The 9,590-nt window shown below is 42.8% G+C and overlaps 1 protein-coding gene across 16 annotated transcripts in view; it reads right to left on the reverse strand.

The window, feature by feature from the left end:
- The window catches only part of LOC128931731 (uncharacterized), a 69,618-nt gene that overhangs the window by 14,976 nt on the left and 45,052 nt on the right, over positions 1-9,590 (reverse strand). For 6 of the 16 annotated variants that reach the window (XR_013534056.1, XR_013534055.1, XR_013534064.1 and 3 more), the window contains exons 1-4: positions 8,700-9,525; positions 6,744-6,826; positions 6,359-6,539; positions 2,304-2,349 (exon numbers count right to left, since the gene is read on the reverse strand). Coding sequence is in view for 1 of the 16 variants with exons in the window: in XM_078368922.1 (XP_078225048.1) it covers positions 2,334-2,349 (16 nt within the window). In the remaining 15 variants the exon portion in view is untranslated. Of the gene's footprint in view, positions 1-17; positions 2,350-6,358; positions 6,540-6,743; positions 6,827-8,699; positions 9,526-9,590 lie in introns of those variants that run through there. The other 10 variants (XR_013534066.1, XR_013534073.1, XR_013534058.1 and 7 more) reach the window with 5 other exon arrangements.

The following is a 9,590-nucleotide window of genomic DNA, read 5'->3' on the forward strand; positions in this document are numbered from 1 at the left end:
ATTTTTTAATTATGAAAAAAGTATTTGCCATAAGTTGATTTCATTTGTTCAGATAATAATGTGTTATAAAATTATTCTTGCCCCTAGAAAAAATTTAGGAGCCATCTCCTATCAATTACATAAAAACCCAGGAAAAGAACATGAGTAAATTCCCACACTGCTATTATTAACACCACTCATTGATCCACGAAGGATTATCTGCGGTAACCTGTCTCCCTCCTGCCTCAAGCTTCTGAGCTATATCCTGCCACCAAGAGCGTATGTCACCTTGAGAAATGCCAACAGATATAAACAGATTTACCAAGACCTAATTAAGAAGTTCACATGTATACTGACCAGTACTGTGCCCGATTTATGACCAGCCAATATCTGAGTGGTTATCATAAGGCAGAAACTGTTAAACCACCTAAAAGTACTTTAGACCTGGCATGCCCACACTTCCTATGAGATAGGTATCAACGTCCCCACTTTACAGAAAGTGAAGCAGACACACTAGAGATTAATTTGTCTAGAACTACAGAGCTAGTAGGTGGGATCTGAATCCCCTGGCAGTCTGTATCCTAAAAGAAAACTTTTACCTCCTTTCTTCTGATAGAGGCAGAAAAGACCCAAATGCCTAGGCAAATAGGAAAGGGTCCACGGAGAACCTCCAACCTGCCCAAGTCATTGTGCACAGGGGATTTGCCTAAACATGCCCATGGTGAAAAATTCCGTCGCTTAACACATGCACAGTAAGGGAAATAAATCAATGTGGAGTGGCTCAGACTAAGGGCCCACATGCACACGGGAAGAATGGGGTGGAACCACCAGGAATTCATGCCTTATGCAGGGGAGGAGTCTGGCCTTTTCAACTTGTGTGTAGTGGCCGGGTATTCAATTTGTGAGGTAGAAACCTGCATTCAGGATCCCTCTTTTTCTTGAGAGCTTTCCTTTTACTTAATAAATTCCCTCCTCCTCACCCTTCAATGTGTCCACATGCCTAATTTTTCCTGGTCATAAGACAAGAACCTAGAGATTTAGCTGAACTAAGGAGCAAGAAATCCTGCATCAATTTTAATAAATTGTGGCCGGGCGCAGTGGCTCACGCCTGTAATCCCAGCACTTTGGGAGGCCGAGGCCGCTGGATCGCGAGGTCAAGAGATCGAGATCATCCTGGTCAACACGGTGAAACCCCGTCTCTACTAAAAATACAAACTATTAGCTGGGCATGGTGGTGCATGCCTGTAGTCCCAGCTACTCAGGAGGCTGAGGGAAGAGAATTGCCTGAACCCAGGAGGCAGAGGTTGCAGTGAGCCGAGATCGCGCCATTGCACTCCAGCCTGGGTAACAAGAGCGAAACTCCATCTCAAAAAATAGTAATAATAATAAGAAATAAATAAACTGCATAACTGACAAAGACAGGAAGAGAGATTCACACTTAACCTGAAAAAAATCCCAGAAAGCTGAAATAAGCACCCTTTAGTCATGCTCAAATCAAAGTACTAAAAACTAGAACTGCTCACCAGTATCTAAAGATTTCAACATCAATTTGATTTAATTTAAACACCGAGCACCTACCAATATGTGAACTCCGAATTAGTCACAGGGGCTACAAAGACTAATAACAACATGCTCCCTTCTTTGATAAAGTCACAAAGACAGTGGGTGGGTTTGTCTGGTAGGGGAAGGGGTTGGATCAAGAGAGAGATAAAAAGAACATGTGGTAAGACAGGCATGTGATAAGAAAAAGACAATAGCGTTCTCCGAATTTCTCCTCTATTTTTCTTTCTTGTTACTTAAAAGTGGCAAAACATTTTCTTCCCTTCCTCAAATAAGACACATTCAGAGTGTTTGTCTCCAGGCAGACAAACTTTGTTCTTTTCAGAACAGATTCAGAACTACAGGAAGCACCACCAGCCTGATACTAAGGAGCTGTCCTGACAAGCACCCCAGGAACCAATAACCCTGAGGCCACAGGGATCACCTCGGTGCTCTTCTCCCTTGAAAATCAGAATTAAAGCATAATTTACCTCAAAGTCTAAACTTACAGAGGAAATGGCGCTTAAAAGCAACGTATTATCTTCTTCCTGTTTGGGAACATCCCCCTTTCTCAGTCCTTCAGAAGGGCCCAAAGAAGTAGTTTGGTTAAAGTTGTTCCCATAGAACCAGTTTCCAAAAACAGGAGAAATTACCGAAGAATATGGCTTAGGCAACCTACATGGGAATTTTCCAGTTGAACCTCCCGGTTTCCAGCAAGCAGAGGGAATGAGAAACCAGGAAATGGGGTTTTGTTTTCAACCACTTGAGCACAAGGTTTATGTTACCTTCTAGCGGGTCTTCATCTTGGTTTTCAGCTAGAGCTGTGGTTTCCTGCAACAAAAAAGGATCTCATGAGAAAATAATTTTACTTAAAGGTTAAATATCAATACATACTTTATTGGGAAAAACTCTAGCTTCTAAAAATACTATCTAAAATAAAAATAATATTGAAAATTAATCCCTTAAAATCAGATTTTGAATTTGATGGAAAGAATCTTTAGGTGACATGGTACAATTATGAAAGAGGTAAACTGAGTCACAGAAGAATTGTTACAAAAGAGCAGCAAGCCTAACAGGGGCCTCTGGCCTTTGGATTTTTTGGGACCTAAGTAGCATCCTAGAGCCTGAGCTAGGAACCAGACACCAGGGTCCCTGGTATCAGGCTCCTTATTTCCTGTACTCATGCCTGACTCTACCCAGAGTTCTGCTCCTCCTTCCAGAATACAATCTATAAAGTCTCCATAAGCACATTTTCCTCATGGCCCTCTAATCATATCCCCAAAACCCATGGCTCAGCTAAGAACCAGGATATTAGGTGCTCAAAAAAATGAGAGGCTACAGCAAAGCAAACCAATCATATTCTTACATAATGAGAAAAGTGAACTGCAGAGGCACTCGCAAAGTAAATCTTGGTTGGTTAACCCAGACTCTGTTGGATCTACTGGGGCAGCATACATTTTTACGATTCCGCTATAGACTTGCTGGGAACCTGTCTTTTTAAGTATGGCTAGCTATTCCAAGGAATCACTCTATCAAGGAAAGGCTGATCTAGCTCCTGGCACTTAATTAAGCTTCCCTTGCTAATAAGAATGAGAAGGTACTGAGAGCCAAAGATCCACTATCTTTCCTTTCCGGTCTATCTGAAAGTATGTCTCCCCTTCACTCTGAAATATGTACAGGTTTGGAAAACAGGTTACCATAAATTTCAAAAGACAATATGTGTCCTTTTTGTATTTAGATATGGCTAAGACACCAGCCATGGTGGCATGCAGCCCATAGTCTCAGCTACTTGGAAGGCTGGGGCAGGAGACCCAGGAGATAAGGCTGCAGTGAGTTATGATAGTACCACTGCATTACAGCCTGGGCAAAAGAGCAAGACATCATCTCTAAAAACTAATTCTATATAAGGGGAAGAAAGAAATGGCTAAGACACCCAGAATCCATGCCTCCACAAGTCCTTTCCAATAATACAAGACTAAGTAACCTCACATTTTCCTCCTTTCAATATGCGTTCTGGCAAATGTGGATGCTAAATAACCAGGGTGAGGGAAGCAGCAACTATTTGGAGACAGATAGTCTCCAAATCTTTCTAGTCTGAGGGTCACTGGCACTGTGTATGCAGCTGACTGCCTTTAAAAAGAAGCACGTTTATAGGCTGGGCGAGGCAGCTCAAGCCTGTAACCCCAGCACTTTGGGAGGCCGAGGTGGGTGGATAACGAGGTCAAGAGATCGAGACCATCCTGGTCAACATAGTGAAACCCCATCTCTACTAAAAATATAAAAAATTAGCTGGGCACGGTGGTGCGTGCCTGTAATCCCAGCTACTCAGGAGGCTGAGGCAGGAGAATTGCCTGAACCCAGGACGCGGAGGTTGCGGTGAGCCGAGATCGAGCCATTGCACTCCAGCCTAGGTAACAAGAGCGAAACTCCGTCTCAAGAAAAAAAAGAAGAAGAAGAAAAGCACGTTTATAAGTCTTTCCTCAGCTAGAGATAGTCTGGGAAAGTGTGCTGATGGGCCACAAAGACCTGAGAATCATGTTGGAGACACCCACCTCCACAATGCCAAAATGTAAAGAAGAGGGCTGCAGAGGGGTAACCCATTAACTTGGGAAGATAAAGGTTATGGACAGAGGCACAGCACATTGGGGGAAGCAGGGAATAAAGCTAGGACATCTCAACAAGAACACACTTTATTAGAGAAGAACAAAATGGGGATGGGTGAGTGAAAGAGCGCTCCCATCTTTAGTTTTGCTCAGCAGCTTCCCAACAGGGAACACCCAGCAGGATGGCAGGCAGAAGGCACAGTGGGGTCACCACAACCACAAAATATATTTATATAATTCTTGTACAAAAAAATGCATGTTACAGTAATAATTTGGCTGGAGGGTGAGATAAAAATCTCAGGATGTGCCCACAAAAATGGACAGAGGAATGGAGAGAAGGGGTAGCCAGGTGAGAAAAAAAGGATGTTCATTTCTCAATTTTCTCATGAGTGATGAAAAATCAACAAATACTTTCACTTCTGAAGTTGGTAATATACTCATTCTTATACTTCTCCATTTAAAGATATAAGGGTAACCACCAAAAACAGAACATCTCCCAAAAAAGAACAAAAAGGGAAGAGGCGAAAGAAAAAAAAAAAGAGTGACAAAACCTCAGGCAATGTGGTCAAATATATTTTTTTAAGTGCTTCAATATCAAACATCTGTTAAAAGGGAAAAACCCATATTGGGCCAAAAGGGGGGAAAAAATGACAAGAAATCTAACATATTTCATACAAGAGGCACACCTAAAACAGACCTCAGAAAAATTGAAAATGAAAGTTTGGGCAGTAAAATATCATAATATAAAGCAAATGTAAGTTTTAAAAGTCAAGGGTCTAGATGTAAAATTCAAGTTTGGTTTTAAGGCAAAGATCATCACGCAAACGGTGTCACTATGCATATTAGGAGAAAAGCTAGGGTGGGGGACGTCCGTAACATTTAGAGCAAAAATTGTTAATTTCTCTAACCTGTGAATATCTTATGCAGTCAAGCAAGAGAAACACAACTCAACAGAAAAACTAGAAAGATGGTATCAAAGTCACAGAACACAGATACCAATAAGCACTTCAAGAGGTATTTGCCCTCGTTAATAGATAAATGCCTCCCTGGCCTATCAGATTGCCCGATCATATACAGAGAGGAATGTAGAGTAGCAAGAACACCCACCACAATAATGAAAAGTACAAATTCTTGCAGACTTTAAGTAATTTGCTATTTAAATATTTTTATGTTACATCCTTTAATCCAGCCCTTCCACATCCAGAAATAAATTCTTGGGAAAAAATCAACACTCAGAAAAATGCTTGAAGATAAGTAAGTTTGTTAAAGTCTGGAAAATATTTAAAACGTCAGATAAGGGATGAGCTAAAAATCACAATGTATCTAAATGAGCTCACTCTGTTGCTCACGCTTGAGTACAATGGCACAATCATGGCTCACTGCAGCCTCAAACTCCCAGGCTCAAGTGATCATCCCGCCTCAGTCTCCCAAGTAGCTGGGACTACACGTGTGAGCCATTTTGCGCAGACCATAAATGGGCAACTTTTAAAGAAAGGTCTCCTTATGCAGAAGCAAGCAAAGAGCAAAACAGTATGTACTACATAGTTCACTCTTGCCTAAATCATCCACTAACCACCAAAACAGAAAGACAAACCACGCTGTTTTATCAAGAATACAGGGGAAAGATCTAGAAGACATCCACTCCAACAGTACTTTCTTCTAAGTAGAAAGGGAGTGGGGAAGGAGGAGGGGTGTGGGGGGAGCTTTTCCCTGACTTCAATACATCTTTGTGTGATTTGAGAAATATGTCGCTTTAGTAATTCAAAGTATTACAACATCTTTTTAAAGTGTGTTTATATCTAATTGCTATAAAGCAAACCCCAAAACTACTTTTTGTCCTATATTAAGTGTTAAAGAGTAAAATTTATCGAATTATGATCATCTAAAATTTAGTAGCAAGAATTTAGACAAAGACTTCATCAGCCTTTTGTTTCTGGAAGAGAATGAGAAATTATCTGCAAGTGAGAATTTACAGGTTATACATGTCCAAACTCAGCGAATCATAAAAATTAAACGTGTACAGGAGACTTTCTGGGTATCAAGTGTACACCGCAGTAAAGCTGAACAAACGTTTGTCTGAGGCTATCATCAGCTTTACTCTCTAGTTTTAAAACAGGCAGCAAAAGCCGTGGCTGTGGAAATTTGGATGAGAGGATAATAATGTGTGAAGACAGGAAAGTGACGTTTACTATTATCTGGCCCATGAATGACACAAGATTCATTCCAGCAAGGGATACCTTAGGCATAACCAAAGTTCCAGCTGTGTGTTGAGGGGTCTCATGTGCAGTAAAACAGTTCTGTCCATTTCCATCCACTGCACAGCTGTAGCTGTAGCCAGAAAGAAGGTAAGAGCTGGGCTGCTGCACGTACCAGTTGCCACAGTGGTAACCCTGGATGGGCTGGAATTCCTGCTTCACTCTAATAGCAGAGGAAAGACCACAGCAATGACAACCGTCACCAACCAACACAGAATCATCCACAAACTCCCCCGACTTCTTTCCAGGAAGTTTGCAGTAAGTTGAACACCTATGTTCAAAGCCATTGTTTGTAAGTTACCAACAGTTATGTAGCAAATAGAAAAGTAACAGCTTTCTTTTTCCTTCAAAGGAGAAAACTGCTCACCTTTGCCAGTAGCTGGAATAGTTACTGTGTTGAGCTATGCCAAAACCTGCAAAACTCTCCTGTTCTGCCATTTATCCAGAAACCTTACAAAAAGAGAGCAGAATCCGGTTTTTATTCCTGCTTCAAAAATTCTGGCCTGTGGGCTAAAACCTCTCAACCCCGACAGGTAAGTCTCACAACTACCTGAGATAATTACATTTAGTGGCAATTCCTGCTAGGCAATTAATTGCTTGACTTTCCTGACAACAGGGCAAAGGTGTGTGTATGTGTGGGGTGCACTAAGGCACCTGGGAAAAAAATCTGCCACCTGTTCCTCTGACTTCCACCTTCCGGCCCTCTCTCCCAACTGTCAGGCCTGGGGGAGCCAGCAGAACCCCAAGGAGGGACAGAAGGGGAAGATGTGTCCCTCGACAATGAAAGAGTCTCCACTGCATCCCTTATCATAACGAGAGGAATCTTTAATAACAAAACCTTAAGACAAATACATTTCTCTCCTCAGTTATCATTCTGAGAATAACTATTGGAACTAGCTAGTGCTTTTTTATTTTTTTTAATCCCATGCAGGGATTAAAAGCATAATTATTGAAAGCATAATCCAAACTAGCTGCAAAATTAAGAGGCAGCGAAGAAAGCCTTCCTTTGCTCCCTTCCCTCCTGTTTCTCTTCCTTTTCTCTCTCTTACACCCTACATTAATGAGAGTACAGGATACAATTTTAAAGAAATATTTCTCTTGTTCAGTATTTTTCAAAAACGCATGATAAAGCTTCCCAAAATTTAACGTGCATACAAATGACCTAGACTTGTTTAAAATGTAGGTTCTTTAGGCTGGCACAGTGGCTCACATCAGTAATCCCCACACTTTAGGAAGCTGAGGCGGACAGATCATGAAGTGAGATCGAGACTATCCTGGCTAACATGGTGAAACCCCATCTCCACTAAAAAATAAAATAAAATAAAAAAATTAGCCAGGCGTGGTGGCCCACACTTGTAGTCTCAACTACTCAGGAGGCCGAGGCAGGAGAACAGCTTGAAACCAGGACGCGGAGGTTGCAGTGAGCTGAGATCACGGCACTGCACTCCAGCCTGGCAACAAGGTGAGACTCCATATTAAAAAAAAAAATAGATTCTTTAACTTGACAGATCTGGAGTGGAGCCTCAAATTCTGCCTTTATAGCTGGCTCCTGCCACTTTAAGCAGCAAGGATACACAGTGTCAAAATTCAAGATAACTTTTGAGTCCATACGGGGTGCTTAGGGTGTGGCCATTTCCCTGCTGCTGGCTAATAACTAAGTGCTAATGTATTTTCTATTTACCTGTCATGTGAAAAATAGCAGACTTGATGAATTCAAAACATTCTGATCATTCAATCATTCACCAGTTATTTATTGAGCCATTACTACAGTCATCCCTTAGTATCCATGGGAGATTGTTTATAGGGTCCCCCTCAGATACCAAAATCCTTCGATGCCCAAGTATAAAATGGTGTAGTATTTGCAAAGAACCTACACACATCCTCCCAGAAACCTTAAATTCTGTCTAGATTACTTACAATACTTAATACAATGGCTACACATTACTTCATGTATAGTCTTGCTCCGTCGCCCACGCTGCAGTGCCGCAGTTTGATCTCGGCTCACTGCAACCTCACCCTCCCGGGTTCAAGTGATTCGCCTGCCTCAGCCTCCCGAGGAGCTGGGATTTCAGGCGCCTGCCACCACGCCCTGCTAATTTTTCTATTTGTAGTAGAGGTTGGGCTTCACCACGTTGCCCAGGCTGGTCTCGAATCCCTGACCTCAAGTGATCCGCCCGCTTCGGCCTCCAAAAGTGCTGGGATTACAGGCGTGAGCAGCCGCACCTGACGAAGAATTATTTTAGAAGAATGACTGAATACAAGGATTTCCACTAGACTGAAGACTAGTTTGTCAACAGCATTTCAGTGTCTGTAAAGTTCTTACATTTGGAGTTGACAAAGCTGGCAGATGACAAGGCCTTTCTCCTGCGCTACAATGACAACTGAAGCATCCAAAGTGAAATCATCTCCGCAAGACCCAAACCGGCCTTTATTAATTAACACGTACTGACAATCCAGAACACCAGAGAAGAAAAGTTCTTGGAAACAGAAGGGTCTAAGCGCTGAAGCACTGTATGGCACTTGAAATGGAGGCTGAAGTTTTGACCAGGATGGACTATGCATTTTGTTTATCAACTGAGCTACTACGGTGTTTATGAGAACTATATAAACCAAGATTTACTCTATTGGGAGTTTGTGGGAAAGCTGTAATGTCTAACGCATAACTCAATCTCTAAACCTGATTAAACTTTTTTCTTTGAAACGGTGTCTGGCTCGTCACCCAGGCTGGAGTGCAATGGAGCGATCTCGGCTCACTGGCAGCCTCGACTTCTTGGGCTCAAGCGATCCTCCCACCACAGTCTTCAGAGTAGCTGGGGCCACAGGCGCGCGCCGCGCTGTGCCAGGTCCGGCTACTTTCTAAATATTTTTGTAAAGACGGACTCCAGCTATGTTTCCCAGGCTCACTTCTCCCTCCCCAAGAGGTGCCGCAACCTTGGCCAATATGACCCTAAGTCCCACCCCTCCTTGCCCTGTTACGAAAGGCTCTTCCTCTGCTTCCCGAACAAAAAGGAACCCTTACTTCTACCCTAGTAGTACACAGCCCACACCAAACAGCACGCCAAGAGCCCCACCCCACTGCAAGGAACCGCAGCTACAGCCACAGCCCCGCCCCACCGGGCCGGAAGTTGACTCCGCCTCCTCCTAGACATAACGGAAACGAGGGTCTTTGCAGAGGATGTCCCGCCCACTCCCCTCAGACGGACCTGGCTCTCAC

Source organism: Callithrix jacchus, chromosome 4 (assembly GCF_049354715.1).
Source record: "Callithrix jacchus isolate 240 chromosome 4, calJac240_pri, whole genome shotgun sequence".
NCBI lineage: Eukaryota > Metazoa > Chordata > Mammalia > Primates > Cebidae > Callithrix > Callithrix jacchus.